Source organism: Thalia democratica, chromosome 4, assembly GCF_965202585.1.
Source record: "Thalia democratica chromosome 4, ktThaDemo2.hap1.1, whole genome shotgun sequence".
Classification (NCBI taxonomy): Eukaryota; Metazoa; Chordata; class Thaliacea; order Salpida; family Salpidae; genus Thalia; species Thalia democratica.
In genome coordinates this window covers 29,847,960-29,864,177 of record NC_139168.1, presented here as the reverse complement: position 1 = coordinate 29,864,177, position 16,218 = coordinate 29,847,960, and the positions used below count along the sequence as shown (strand labels likewise).

The following is a 16,218-nucleotide window of genomic DNA, read 5'->3' as shown; positions in this document are numbered from 1 at the left end:
ATTAAAAGCTGCATATAAAACAGATGTCTGTTAAAAAAGGTAAGTAAGGTCGTTGAAGTAACAGTTTATTTTACTTACACTTCATTATTATAACCATTTTGTATATTTTATTTATTTAAAGCAATATTTGAATATTTTACAAAAACTTAATATTATGAGCTAAATTTAACTTGAAATTGTTAATAATATGGAAATTTTTGAAACTAAAAATAAGATAGATAAAAACTGTTTCGAATGTTGAGTTTAAACTTAACTCCCTTGATATCATTAATAATAAAACATCAAGTTGAAAGCAAATATTTTTTTGACATAATAAGCGCCAAAACTCTAAATATGACTGCTTGTAACTGAAAAATAACAATTAGTTTTTCACAAATTGCAAGCAAGTGATCTTGGTCCCCTACCCTGATTTAAACATACAATTAACAACTTGTTTAACTTTGAATTGTAGTGTACTTGTATCTTTTTTATGTTCGCCACCCGTAACCCTCTCTCCTATTGACATGTGAGACTTGCTTCCGCTTATCGCCTTTATACCAGCTTCAGCTTCATTTCTCATTTTCAGGCAAACATGTTTTCTTACTTGCAGTTGATCCGGTTTTGTACAATTCTCAACTTATTTTTGGTGTTTATTTGTTAAAAATATGCGTGGGTAGACTAAATAACTGTTTTATCAAAAGTTAATTTAAATACAGCAATAGCACTTTTTTACGAAATAAAAAAAAAAACTTTGAACCATTAAGTTGTTTGTGTTATAAATGTTTGTTTATTCATATTTTCGCACTTATCTGCCTATTATGAAACAAGTTTGCTTAACCTGTTTGTACCTTATTTGCTCAAGATAATTTAACCTATTTAGCAGGCATACAACACGCAATCAAATTATTTGCAAACTGTAAGATAATCTTATTAAACCTAGTTAACTTAAACGAAATTTAAAACAATGGCTTATATGTCTCACAATAAGCATTACAAGTCAGGTATTGCTTTTGTTTTAATACGATGAGTATAACTTTTATATTTGTTATTTATTTTAGTATAAGAGATGTATTTTTTAATCAAAAAATTATTTTCAACTTTTTTTTGAACGTTTGAGTAAATTTTTAAAAATTTGTTTGTTAAAACTTAATCTACGTTTGTTTGAAAGGACGCTAAGTTTAAACATTTAACTTTTTAGAACAAAGTTAATTTGTAAAACTGGAAATACGCTAATTAAACTGGTTTTTCCAAATAAACTTATACGAACCTTCTGTTAAAATAAACTATTTAACTCTGAGGAATTTTAAGTTGTGTTTTACTTTTTATATGATTTAACTTTCTAAGTAAAGCTATTTTTTAATTAAAAACAATTGATTAATTCATTTGTGAACAAGTTGTTTACTTAGATTTTGAACACTTTTTCTATGTAAAGGCAAGTTTTAATTCTAACCTTAATGTAAAATACGTATCAGAGCATTTTATTTGAGTTATAGTGCTTTTAAATTACGTTTCTGCTTATTAAAAATATAAATAGCATAACGTAAACAAAGCTCTTACATTTTAAGTATTTTAATAAACTTTACAGCTTGCTTTGATTTACGTAATTTTATGAGAACAGTAGTGTTTCCATTACAAAAAGATTTATAAAGCTGAGTTTCATATTATTGCGAAGTTTATTTAAATGATATACTTACAGATACTTACTGTAAGATTATAAATAATTAGTTTGATAACATTTTCTTATAACCTCACTGATTTAATTTTTTAGTACTATTTTAAAATTAAATAAACCTAGGTATTATTAGTAAAAGAATGGTTATCTTAAATAAAATTTGCTGTATAAAATGATTTTGGGTTATTTAAACGGAACTAAAACAAAAAACTCGTACAATATCGATTAAAACTAAAACAAAAGTAGATTAAGTAAAATTTTATAAGTAACTAAAAAGAAAAACAAAGATAGGTGTATATTCTTTTTTTTTACATATAACTTGTTTTCTTAAATTCGTCATTAAGTTAATAATTGTTAAAATTTAATACTAGCTGTTGTTTTTTGTTTATTTTTTTAAACACGTTCAAAGCTATTGTAAAGCATATTGTTGAAACTACTTTCTTTAAAGTTTTATTCTATCTACGGTTAATAATCGAAGCGTAATTTTTATAGTTATTTTTAATGGGTGCACGACTATTTAAATTAGGAAAATTTAATTCCGGACATTTCAACTTCTTCAAAAAATATTTAAATGGCCACAACTCTTGAATTAACGTATATTTGATAGAAAACGTATTTAGGTATCATTAAAATCTACAAGCCATTACTCCTTTTTTTGCAAAAACTAAAATATTTTTGAGATATAACTGAAATAAGTTTTGAAACATTTTAATTTTTTGTAATTTTCGAATACCTTAATTAATGTTTGAAATTTTGCATTGAAATAAAAATAAAAAAGTGCTTGTTGATATAAACAAGATACGTTTTTTTTTCAAATATGTATTACTTTTTAACATACGGTTTCTTGAATATTTTTTAAAATTTGAATTGTCACGTGACCAACTTTAATATCTCTAATGCATGTTTTCCAACTTGACGCTTCAAACCAACATACTTTGGCAGGAGACGCGGCACCCCCACCGGTGAAACCAGATGTTTACCGGGTGTACGGCATGAAGCACTGCCCGTTTGTGCAGAGGGTCAAGTTGGTCATGCATGCAACTGGATTCGGAGAGTGAGTTTGATACGTTTAGTGCGTTTTTAGTACTGTAGTTGTTACTTTATTACTATTAAGCTTATTAACTGTGTTATCATTTGAAAGTTTTCCATCTTATTTCGAAATTTTACTTGTTTTAGAGCTATGCATAGTATTAGTAAAACTTTATAGATTTAAATGATACCAATGCGTGTTTATAATAAAACGTTCTCGATTTATCTATAAGCAATGAGTACTTTCACAAAGCATTGTAAATAAGTTATTATATTCACAATTAAATTATTCGCAGTCACGAAACGATCAACAGCAACACTCTGGACAAACCCGAGTGGATTCACGAGAAAGACCCCACCAAAGCCGGGATAGTGCCCCTGCTCGAGTACAACGGCAACGTGATCAACGAGTCTGACGTCATAATGCATTACGTCATCGGCACGACGGGCAAGGAGAAAGAGATGATCACTCAGGACCCGATGAAGAGGGCGAAAGAGGAGATGCTGGTTAAAGCTTTGAAAGAGGTTGTAAACTTTAAAATGATCATTGTAAAAGTTATTAAGTTGTTTTAGAGTAAAGTAAATATATTATTTTTCAACTGTTGTTATAAGCATATCCTCATTTATTAGTTTTCGTTTACTATGCATTACAAATAAATATTCATAGACTTTTTAAAGCTTAGAGAACTTATAGTTTACATTCTTGTGAATGTCATAAAATTTCAGAATTAAAGCTTACGCACTTTAAATTTACTAAAACTGTATATAACTAATCAGATGTATTTTAAAGCTCCAGAAGTCTGTAGTTTACAATACAATTTATCTTTAAATTAAAAAGAATAACGTATAAACGTACTAAAACTGTAGGCTACCACCGGCTGCTTCACCTACGGAAGGGCCAAAGACGACGAAGGCAGAGACAAGGGAGTCAAAATGATGACAAACAGCTTCAGCAAGTTCGAGCGGTTGATGAAGGACCGACAATCGAGCTTCATCGGCGGCGACCGACCCAACTACAGCGACTTCCACTTCTGGCCCATCCTGGAAAAGATCCACATACTCCAGAAACAGCTGGTGGACGGGAACGCGACGGTGAGGGAGTACTATTGGAAGATGATGGCGAACGAATCGGTGCGAGCCTGCCACCACGCGGATGAAGTTGAGAGGGTTTTCGTGGACGCTTACTTCAACAAGGACTCCAGCAAGTACGACGTTCAGTAGAGCGTATAAAGTATTTGTTTATCGATTTATTGATATAATAAAAGTAAAATTAGTAAATTATAGCTTCTTTTTTATAAACACCTTGTTACAAAAGTATTAAACAGCTGAAGTTATTTTTAAATAGTTATGAGTTAGAATTTATAAAGATTTATTATTTAAGCTTTCATAAAGCTTTGATACTTTTACAATGGGTAGAATATGAGTTTATAACAACCTTAAAAGCTGTACAACAAAAAAAAACGCTTAAATTAGTGTTTGTTTAATACAACTTTACGCACGTTATGAGCAATATATTTTTAAACTCATTTAAACCTTTTATTTACAATGCAAAACTTGTATTCTAATATCGGGTCATTACGAAACAACTTACTATGACATCATGACAAAGCAATAAAGTTAATCAAAAAACAATATTAATTTGACCTAAGATTTCACACTAGAAGCTTTTTAAATGAAAATTTTTACTATATAGTTCAATAAAGTTTTAACTGTTTTGAAAGTAAGAGTATTCATGTAAATTTTGTAAATTCCGGAGTTTTTTGAAGCATTTAAATAAGTAAAAAAAAATAAATTCAATTTATTATTGTAAAATTTTAATCAAGGTTCTTTTTGTAACCAAGCCACAGAAGTAAATGAAAGTAATTGAGTCATAAAAATCATTTTAACTTCAAAGTTACGGAAGTTGCAAAGTATTAAATTTCTTTCGTTCAACTTATGTTTTTTTCATAATTTAACTACTTTATTATTGACGAATTTGCTTAAAATAGCTTACATACTTCTTGCTTATAAAAGAAAGTTGTGTACTTCTGCATACTTGCATATTTAAGATTTTAAAATCATTTAAACTTAAAAAAGATAACAAAATAAAAAGAAGTACTTTTCGATCACTCTCATCAGTATTTAGTTCCCGGTTAAAACTGATATAATAACATAACCTGGTAATTACGAATTTTGAGTTAACTGTAGTTAATTAACTGGGTAGAGCATAGAAGGAGTAAACTTAAGTTTAACGAAGTAAACAATAAAGTTGATAGACAAGTTTCTTTTGTTTGCACTTATCTGATTTTAAGCTTAAGATGCAAATCGTTTCTACCGAGTCTATCAACAATTTCAATAAAACCATTTGATTGTGAACAGAATAGACTTGTTTTTAAACTACATTTAAGTAGTATAGCAAATTTTTAGGTTAGTTAAAACCTGCAGTAGCTGGTTGCCCAACAAGGCCGGTTACATCAGGGCTAATGCTTAGAAGGCGCTTGTTTTTTTATTCTGAGACTTGTTTTTGGTGACGCACTCATAATCTTACGGTGTATGGTAACTGGACAACTAACTAAAACTAACACTGCTGGAAAAAGTTTGCATAAAAAAGTTCAATATAAAACAAGTTCAACGTTGGCTAACAAAAGTATTAAAGTTCTGAAAAATTGTATTCAAATAAAAATTCTTTAGTAACAACTTGTTATAAAATTATTACTTTTACTTCTTTAAACCAAATAATATGTTAAAAATCAGCAATATTCAGTCGCTTATCTACTACCAAGCTGTAGCCCACAAGGCACCGATCTTCAACAACAAGTCTTCAACAATCAGCACGTCGTCAACTGCGCGTTGCTAAAGCTAACTGCAGTATGAATTTTGGCTGTTATGCAATATTCTTAACAAATTTAAATTTCAAACAACGTTTCTAAATGCTTTATTTTAAGTAGGTGTAAAAACTTATTTATAAACCACAGCTCGCGATTCCTATTACATAGTTTTATAAAGTATAACCTTTTTCTCAAAGACACTTTTTTTGCTGTTTATTCAAAAACCTTAATATTTTCACAAATACCTGCTGGTAAGGTTTCCTTTACTCAATACACAGCTTAAACTAATTAAAATGTCGAAAACAATAAAATACCGTGCTTAAGTGTATTTATTTCAGTGACTTTAAAAAAAAAAGACATTTGAGGACATTTATTTAAACAGTTAAAAATTTTTTTTTGACAGTATAAGTTAAAAATAGTTTGAAGTTAATGTATAAAATCAAAAATAAGTTTAAAAACACCAACATCTTCAACATTTAAAGCTTTACTGAATTTACTTATCAGTTCTTTTAACTAATTTTATAATTTTTTTAAAACTTATCAAACAAATGCTACACAATCAATAAAACCTTTACTTTCTCGATTGAAAAGCTGTTTATGTATCATGTAAGTTAACCTAAAACATTAGTTTTTGTGTTTAAACAGTCTGTTGCCAAAATGAGTTTGAAATGTTCAAAAAATTTAATTTTGTATTATCCAAATGCTTAAAATTACTTTAAGTACCTAAATTTGTTTTTAAAACAAAAAAAAATTATTGAAAATTTAAATAAAAACTTTGTTTAGTAACGTTTATATTTACCGATCCGTATTATACGACACTGAGCGTTTTCGATAAAAACATTAAAAAGTACTTCTGTAATTACTCGTTTTATTGTTTCTAGTTAATATTATTATAAAAGCATTAATTAGCACAAATTTCATTTACTTTTGTTAAGTTGCATCTAATAATCATAACCACAAATATTACATAAACGTTTTTAATGTTTAAGTTTTGAAGTTAAAATATTATACAATGTAACACGACCAAATCAAGTGTTTTCAGTTTCTTTATTTTGATTAAAAAAAAACGCTTTCTTATTGCATGTTCCAATATACCTTCCTATATAACCTTCTCAAGTGCTGCTTCATCAAGTTGAAAGTCAATATTCAGTGACAGTTTATGTCATCAACTATGTAAATAGAATCCAGATTTCATCTGAAAAAGAAATTACTGAATATCACATAAAGCGTTTTTTTAATAACTAACGGTTTTCAATAAAATAAATACTGTTAATAAAAGATAAGTTGTATAATTACAGTAAGACAAAATACTTTAAAAATATATTTATTTTTTTTAACTTTAAATATAATAAAACTTCTCTATGCTATTAAAATAACTATAAGAAAAAAGTGTTTTAGAAAATACATTTATAATACAATTGATCGATAACCGAAAGGTTTTTTCGTGCACCAGGTCCTAAGACCAAAATTTTTTAAGCGTGTTTTTCGTCGTTCAATAAGCTTTATATGTTTTACTTATTAATATAACGCAAGTATAGTTTAAAAATAAAGCATAAAAGTACTATTTACCTTTTGTTTTTTTATAAATCTGAACGTGTATATTATTTTATGCTGGATTTTAAATGCTATTTGAAGAAATAAATTTATTTAGAAGACTATTTAACTGTCTAAGGAGATTTTTACTGTCTAAGTTCTTAGCTTGACTGACTATTTTCTTTTCAGTTTAACCTTTTTTAAAGCTTTTTAAATACTTTTTATTAATAAGACTAACCTGCCTCGCATATAGAGCAACATCTTCTCAGCCAAAATTTCAACGTTAAACTTCAACTTAAATCTAAAATAAAACTTTATTTAGCTTTTTGTAATATTTTTTTTAGTCGTTGACCTTTAAACACATCTTTCCAGAAAGGGAATGGATCACGAATTCACCGAGCGTCAATTTTGCAAGAGCTTTACCTAAACTAATTAAAAACTTTTACAACTGAAAACTTTTTTTTAATGTTGTTTTCAAATAAACACAAACAAAGTTTGCCAATTCATTTTACAATTAGAAATTTTGTTTAAACTTCGATTTTTGCGTGCATTTGTGACACCCTCCCTTCCAGGAAGTCCTTAACAAACGACCTTGTTTTAATTGTGAGCAAAAAAAAAATCATTTTTAACAAAAATAAAAACACAACATGAAAAACACCATTAATAAATAAACAATTTGAAACAAGTAAACCTTCTTTGCAGGTGACTGGGTTCACTGCGAGACTCGGGGTGACCTTGTTGTCCTGGCAACTCCTTGTCAGGACTTCCGTTTGAGCAGTGTAACCTTCTTCACAGCCGACATCGAAAACTGTCCCGTTCTCAATTACTGCAGTACTGTTGCTTTTCAAATATTGAAGCCCCGGACAGCCTGTTGGAACTTGTCGTAAATGATGTTTTTAGTTCTTTAACTAGCGTTCAAATACAACGCTGTAAAAAATACAACGCTGCGCTGTAAAAATAAAAAACTTGAAAAAAAAATCTTCCTTTTTACATAAAATGAAGCTTTTTCAAAATGTTACACTTTAAAAGCAAGCAGAAATTAAGTATGATGTTTGGTTACAGATACTAGAAATTGTACTTTTTGTTTTTTTTAAATAAAGAAAACAAAGCAACGGACTCAAACCTGTTAAACATTCAGCTGGACTTTCTAAAAAATCAGGGAAAAGTTCCGAAAAAACTATATTTTTCTTCTTACAAACTCTTACATCGTCTTTAGTATAAACAAAGTAGCCTTTTTTGCATGCCAACGTCAAATTTTTCCCAACGTCAATTCTACTTTTGTACCCCTCGTAATTTTCGAAAGTAGGAGGTTTACAAGATAACACTAAAATGTTTAACATATTTTTAGCTTTTGGTATACACACACTTTATAATTTTAAAGCAAAAACTATTATTTCAATCCCGTAACTTTATTTTCGTAGTAGCAATGAGTCAAAATTTTGTTAAGGTTATGAAAGTCAAAAAAAATTTATTATCCAGCTAACAAAACAGCAAGTTTCTTACATATCTCATGAATGCCAAATATCCAACCAAACAAAAACGAATTTACGATGATGAAAGCAAGTAAAATGTATACGAGCAGTCCTTCTTGACGGCCCCCGACCTTTAAACCTATTAAGCTTGCTATTGATGAAACTGGTTTACTACTTTTACTGCTGACAAAAGTACTATTTGAAACATTGCTAGAAGTACTACTATCTTCTGTTGAACTCATATTTTATAAGCTATTTGTTGTAGAGATTTCTGATAATTTTATTTTTTAATACCTTGTTACTACTAGCAACTGAAACTTTACTTGTTTATCATATGCCTAAATAACTTGAAGTAAAAATAACCTTAAAGTGTTTCTACAACAAGAGCTCGTTTAAAAACTTTTAAAATTTTCATAAGCAAACTTGAGTACAAAAACAGTTTTATTTTCTAAATATTTGTTTTTGAAAAAAAAATTAAAATTAAATTCTGAAGAATTTTTGAAATTTATATTGTATACTATTAACTATTGTAACTAGTAATACAGATATAAAGGCATAATTTTTAGGATTGATCAAAAATCAGTACTCATAAGTGTGAACATTTTTTTATGCAATGGAATCTTGCTTTTAAGTAATTAAATAGGAAATTTTGACAAAACTTTATTTCGATGACTCAATTTAAATTGTTTTGACTAAATAAAACTACTTTTCTACACTATAAAAAAGTTCTTAATAAAACCTAAGAAAAAATATTTGGTTATAAAATGTTTTAAAGTTTTTGTTTAATAACTTTTAGGCTTGACGCTATTTCTTTTACTTTGCACAACACACTCTTTTAATAGTACAAGTCAGGTTTATAATGTTGTGAAAGGTTATTAACTAGTTTATAATACAGATGGGATGCTCGATGACCAAGAGGTTTTTTAAATCACCAGGTCGTTTGACAATACTTATGTATGAGTATTATTTTAAGTTTTAATTAACCATAACTATGTTAAGATTTTATTTACAAACTGTTTGACTGTTTTAAAATATTTTATTAAACTCTAAAGTGAAACTTAACTACTGAATTTGAATAGTTTGTACGAGTTGTTAAGCTGTCAGTACTAATTAGCACAAATATAAAGTTTATTCCAGTTCTCTATAACAAGATTGTCTTATCAAATTTGATTCTAAGTTTTATGTTGCAATATATGTTGTTGATTTTGTAAGTAAGTCGTAAAATAGTTCGATATTTTGTTATTTTTCAAAACCATTTTAACTTGTTTTAAACAAATTATGCACAAAAGTTCCTTCAACATTTTTTCTCACTGTTTAACTGTAATGATATTTTTAAGCGATCTAAGATAAAAACATGAAATAAAAATCTCAAAGTCATTGAAATCTGTACTAAAACAAAAAGAAAATGATTAGGGTACAGTTCAGCAGTACTTTCTAGAAATTGTGATTAAATTTACGTGGGCTTAATTTTCGCTCAATGAGTCTTTTGTTGATATCTTGCGGATAAGTTTAATGCTTGAAATCAAACAATAAGATATTAAAAATACTTTAGAATATAAAACTCTACTCAGTTCTGTCGGCATTAATCTATAAATTTATTCTATTTTTCAACATTTTTTAGGTTTAAACCATCACAAAATACTACAGCTTTTTCATAATTAAATAAGCAAAGAAAAACATGAAGTAAATCAATAGGAAAATTAAAATTAGTTATTACGCTTTGATATATCATTTACAAAATTTTTGTACTAATTTAATTTCAAAAAAAAATATTATAAAAAAACTTACTTATAAAATTTTCTAGCCAAACTCTTTTGTGTACGCATAGTATAATTCATTCGGGTGGGCATTGATAGGGTAGGAATTGAACGGGTTAAAACTGTGCGCGTGTCCCAGTTTAGTTAGTTATTATGTTACGTTGTATTTTGTTAAAGTAAATTTTACGAAGAGTAAGAAAGGTCATCTATTATTTTGTTTAAATGAAATGAATGATAACTAAGAATGAAAAAGGCCTGGTTGCAACTAAAACTGCGACCCGCAAAGATACGACTACCAAATGCTTGCCTACTTCTGATTTAACTAAACAATCACTTTGTACTGTTCAAAATATACAACATATTTGCAAGTTCAACGGGAGTTTTAAATTTTTACAGGCACACTATTTACAAAAGATTAACTAAAACGTATTTTAGACTTTAATTTAATTTATAAAAAAAAACCTTTAATTTAGCTTGAAATTTTTTAACAAATATGAAGTTTATTAGGAATAATAACATTTTAAGGTTAATTAAAATGATTTTAACAATGACATTTAGGTCAAATAAAACCGCTGTCTACATTACTTTTATTTGTATTAAATTTATAAACAACTAAACATTATATTATAAAATTACTAACAGTATCTAGTTTAAACATATAATTTCAAATATATTTGCTTCAAAGTAAAATGGTTAACAAATTTAAGCCTGTACAAACTTGTTCTGTATTTAAACAACTTTTATTATTTTCATTATTACTTATTTTTTCATGTTTTGGTTAAAAGCAGCACCTTATAAAAAAATAATCAAAAGAAAAATAACCAGATATGGGTAAATTAATTTACAAAAGCTAGGATTTACTATCAGAATACTGGCTTATCAATTTTTTTTATCAATAAATATTATCGATTATTCACCAGCTTTTTATATTACTGCATAACTACTAAGAATGCTAGGCTTTTAAAAAACGGATGAAGCTTTAAATAAAGAGCACACAAAATCTGGAAGAATACTAAAGTTTATCATTCAAAAAATTTAACATACATTTCTCGTATTTTTTAAAGTCTAATAACTTCCGGTGTTATTGCAATTGTAGCTTAAAAACTCCAGAGCCGAGTATTTCCACAGCAAAGTTCCCACAACGCACAGAGCGTGCCACAAGTTGTAGGAGTGCACAAATCGAACCTCACCGGCCTTTTCGGGAAAGTGAGCCACGTAGACCGCACCGGAAAACACGACAAGTTGATCGCGCAATGGCGTTCTATGAGCAGCGACAGCTGTCTGTCTGCTGAATATTTGCAATGTACCAGAGGTGAAGTGCACACCGTTGAAAACGTCAGTTTGAGCCTAGAACTTTTATACCAGAGAGAAGGACTGGTCGAGCTGAAGTACAAGAACAAAATACCCACCACAGCAAAACCAAACATGTAGACGACGAGCCAGAAAGTGTCATGCCTGAACAAGCAAAACGCATTGAGCGCGTAGCAGGAGCAGCCAATCACAAGGCAGCATGACCAGTCTACCGTGAAGCATTTTCGCGCCAGTTTTTTGTACAGGTGGCTGTTGAACGAGTGGTGCACGACGGAAGACAGCAAGCAAGCCACAAAAAAAAGATCAAATAAGGTGAAAACGATTCGATCGAGCTCGTTCACGCCTCTCGTGGGCACTCCGTTAATGACGTCATCAACTATTTCGATCGTGACGTAGAATGCCGCGATTACGTGCGTCCAGATGTTGACCAGTTGGTTTAAGGGGCGAGAAAAGTTAAAAAGGCTCTCGAAAGTGGTCAGGTCTCTCAAGTAGCCGGTGAGTATGTGCGGGTTGGATCGCTGGTACCATCTCACTTCGCAGTACTCGTACAACCTCCTTGATTTTTTATTCACCGTACTCGTACAGCCTCCTTATTTTCACTTCACCGTACTCGTACAAACTCCTTGTCGAGTTTGAAACTACTTCCATTCTGAGAGTTTGCTTTTGACATATAGCAGTTGTTTTATTTCGCAATAGTTGTATGTTCAACATAGGAGAGTACAGTAGGTTTTAATTGTCATCTTTCACTATTTATTAATAAACATTGAAAGGAATACTTTCTTAAAATTTGAGCAGGGTTGCCAAAACACCTGGAATCCAGGAACTTGACAGTTTAAACAAAAACTGGAAAAACCATGAACTTTTGAAATTAAAATTTTTTTAAAAATCTAGTGTTTTTAAAAAAATTCACCAAAAAATCTGTAAATTTCAAACTACTTCTAAATGTAGAACAATGAAATTTTTATAAAATATGATAACTTAAAGTCATCAATAATCTATAAAAGAAAAATTTTCAAAGTCAATAGCTTAATTTGTGGTTGAATTTAAAATTGTAACTTACAGAAAAAATATCAAGGTTGAAAATTATATTTCCTTAGTTTTGTTAACATAGTAAAATGTTTAGTATTGTTTTATTTCAGATAAAATTATTTTTATATTTAGAAAAATAAAGTTAATGACTCATCAAAGTATTGGGTACTTTTTTTTTGCAAAATTGAGGCAATTAAAAGTACTCAATACTTAAAACTACCCATAAAAAGTTAAAAAGTCCTACCCTTCATTAAAAATAAGTTTATAAAATCACAATTTAACTCTAAAACACTTATACTGTTTTGAAAATCAAACATTTAACGTAGTCAATAGTAACAACAAGTTATGCAAATTTTTGTAACATAAAATTGTATGATTTTGATTTTTGAAGCTACAGCTTCCTTTAGAATCAATTTTGCATTGCAGCTTTTTGACAAAATAAAGCTTTAACGCCCTAAATGTTACAATTTGGATGTATTTAATTCGTTCAATTTTTTACGACACTAAAAATGCTAAAGAGTACATATATGTCAAAATTATCTCTCAGGAGTGCAAAATTAAGAATAAAGGTAAGTTTTTTCGCACATAAGTATACGTTTCTGTAGATTTGCAGAAACCTACCAAGCTACGTCCCTGGTATGTTGTATTATTTCATTACGGTTGCTGTTAGAAAATGGCTGTTGAGAAAATCATTATAACTTAAATATTATTTTTCAAAAGTTCAACTGAATACAAAACACCACAATCTAAAGACTATAGAATGTGTTATAAGTGATAAAACAAGGTTTGTAATTAACTTAATGCTCTACTTTAGGTATACTTGAAGTTAAGCAGGCTAGTTTATTAGTACTTTGTTCTGACTACAAAATACTTTAATAAACTTTTTCATAAAAAAAATTTACGGGAAACTTTACACTAACGTTCTACACCAAAACTTTATATTCAATTGCTAGTTGTCACTTTAAAGGCAAAAATGTCTGAGTTTTATCAAACCAGCCTAAGTTTAATAAAATTCTAAAAACCTAAAAACTTGCTCTTAATCAAGCTTAAATACCTAATCAAAATATCATCATTATAAAAAAGTACACAATACGTAAGAAGACGAGAAAAATTTACAATCAGTAAACTAAACTATAGTCATAAAAACTATTCTAAGAATTGGAATATTTATTCAAAGTGTTTGAAATGGAAGTTTCACACACAACTGAGTTTTTGAAAAATGTCTTAAACAGGTTTAGTCTAGTCTGAGTTTTTCAAATTTGTAAACTAGCCTGTTTGTTTGGCAACCCTGTTTAAAATAAAGTTCACAAAATAAAGGAATAAGGAAGTATATTGATAGTGAATTAAATATATAGCAAAAAAATACAAGTCAGCTTGAATGGACAATTAAATTTCTTAAACAAATTTAACAAAAGTATAAAAGTTTATTAAGTCATTAATGAAGTAAAAAAACTTATTTTTTATTAAGCATTGTAGCAATTTTTTATCTGCAATAAAAATACTGCATTTAAAAAGAGTAAACTTAAATTATAAGAAGAGCTTTAAGAATTAAAAAACGTTAGTTAGGAGTTATTGCGAGAAACGAAAAAAAAATCGCCAAAGTCAGTTCAAAAATGCACATGATTATCTTCAGTAACTACAGACTGATCAGAAAAAATTGTTAAGGCAAGTTATAAAGTAGCAAAATTTATTATTAAGAACCAGATACCGTTTAAAATTTTAATGATTTTTAAGATTTTTTTCTATTTCTTTAATGACAACAAGTAGTCGTGTTTAGGAAAAGCCTAAAGATTGTAAAGCCGAAAAAATCAAATAAGAAATTTAATTAATCTGTTATAGTGAGTAATTAATCTGTTATATAAAACAAATATTGCACATCTGAGAATTTTTATTAGAGGTGTTTTTACTAAATTTGACATTTTAGAAGAGCTTCTAGGTTTAGTTCCAATGCAAAGCACAACAATAGGTAAATACATTTTGAAAACAAAGGTGCAATGCACCAACATAAAGTTTTTGAAAGTACCACTTTTTTCTTATATTTTTAATATAAAATAAAATTAAAGATAAAAAAACTGTCTTGAATAATATATCAATATTAAAAAGATATTATTAAGCTACTTTAAATATGTTTTTTATTAAAAAAATATTTATATGGTTGATTTATTTTGTGTCAAATCAAAATTTTGTTACTTTACATATAAGAATTGCTAAAAATTCCACTTTAAAAAAAATAAATCACATTCAAGCATTTTCAAGATTTTTTAAGCATAAAATATCAAATTCAAAGCCTTTTTTTCCTGGATTCAAGTTTTTTGGCAACACTGATTGTTCAAACTTATTAGTATACAATATTAAAAATAATGTTTCGAATTATATCAGCTGCAAGATTTAAAGTTTAACATATATTATTATTCAAACTAAAACTGTTAATTGAACAAAACATACAACACAAGTTTAATTTGCCACTCTTGAAAACAAAAAAGCCAGTGTGAGTGACCGAAAACAAGCCTGATATTTTTGTTTATAAGAAGCAACTCCAGCCAAAAACTGAAAAAATTACTAAATTGACCTAGGATTTGAAGTCTTCAATTAGTCATAGTTGACTGTGTCATGTAGCAATATTTATTTCTTCTTTTTTTACTTGAATTTGAACTATTTTGATTAACGATATACAAATCTAATAAATTTACTATCCATAAATCTAGTTTATATTAAATAGGTAGTTCCAAAATACAGCAGTTGTGTATTTTTATATGCAACACATAAAAATTAACTTAATTTGCCAAAAAACATTGATTGAAAAATGAAAATGTATACCTAACAAAAACTATTTTAATTCATGTCATATATATTCATGTTTTAAATGTTACAGACAGACGTCTGTACATACTTAGATATTACATGTAGAAACACTAATAAAAATTTGCATAAACTAAACTTAATCTAACTTAAGTATTTAATAAAAAGTGGTTTAAAATATGAGCATCTTTTTTAATTGGTGTGCATAGGAACTATTTTAAAGTGCAAAGAAAACTTCTTAAAAATCAAAATGTGTCAAAACCAAAATCAAATAAGCGTTATATCTTTAAATTATGTTACTTTAATTTTTTTTGTTTCTACTCAAATATAGCATTTAGTAATAAAACATCTATAAAAGAAACTTAGGTATAAGAAACATTTAAAAAGAATACCTGAACTGTTAAGAAATGACATTTTACTTAGTTACTGTGCATTAATTTTGTACAAAATTTAAAACATTTGCATTTAGTTTATTTACTAAATAGTAATTATATATCTAACTTACCATATCCACGCACTCTTTACACTCTTTTTAGATAATTACTTGCTCTAGTAAGGAGAAAGTTAATATAAAACTAAAAAAAAACACCTGTTAGAATGATAATCTGTCTTTTTAAATTTTTAAGAAGCTAAAGCAGTAAAGTCTTTTAATTATTTCAATATGTTATACAGGAATACTTAAAACGAAATTAATAAAATTAAACAAAATTATCGAAAAAAAAAATTAACTTAAAATAAGTTTTTGCTCAGCGGGCCATATTTACATGCTCGCGGGCTACAAAATTTTATTTCGCGCCATTCAAAAAACAAACGTGCTCGGGAATCGCAGA

General features: G+C 28.1%; 1 protein-coding gene across 1 annotated transcript; it reads left to right on the top strand.

Annotated features, from left to right (window-relative positions):
• The first annotated feature begins 2,547 nt into the window (after positions 1–2,547).
• On the top strand, positions 2,548–3,901 carry LOC145833225 (glutathione S-transferase omega-1-like). The gene is made up of 3 exons (XM_082940418.1): positions 2,548–2,705; positions 2,977–3,205; positions 3,548–3,901. Exons 1-3 carry the CDS (start codon positions 2,548–2,550, stop codon positions 3,899–3,901), a joined length of 741 nt encoding a protein of 246 aa, XP_082796544.1.
• Positions 3,902–16,218: the final 12,317 nt, after the last annotated feature.

Bases quoted from the DNA above. Each gene is read 5' to 3' on its own strand.
- LOC145833225 (XM_082940418.1), top strand. From the start codon at position 2,548: ATGCATGTTTTCCAACTTGACGCTTCAAACCAACATACTTTGGCAGGA. The intron at 2,706-2,976 runs GTGAGTTTGATA...AATTATTCGCAG, and splicing joins CATGCAACTGGATTCGGAGA to TCACGAAACGATCAACAGCA. The intron at 3,206-3,547 runs GTTGTAAACTTT...CTAAAACTGTAG, and splicing joins TGGTTAAAGCTTTGAAAGAG to GCTACCACCGGCTGCTTCAC.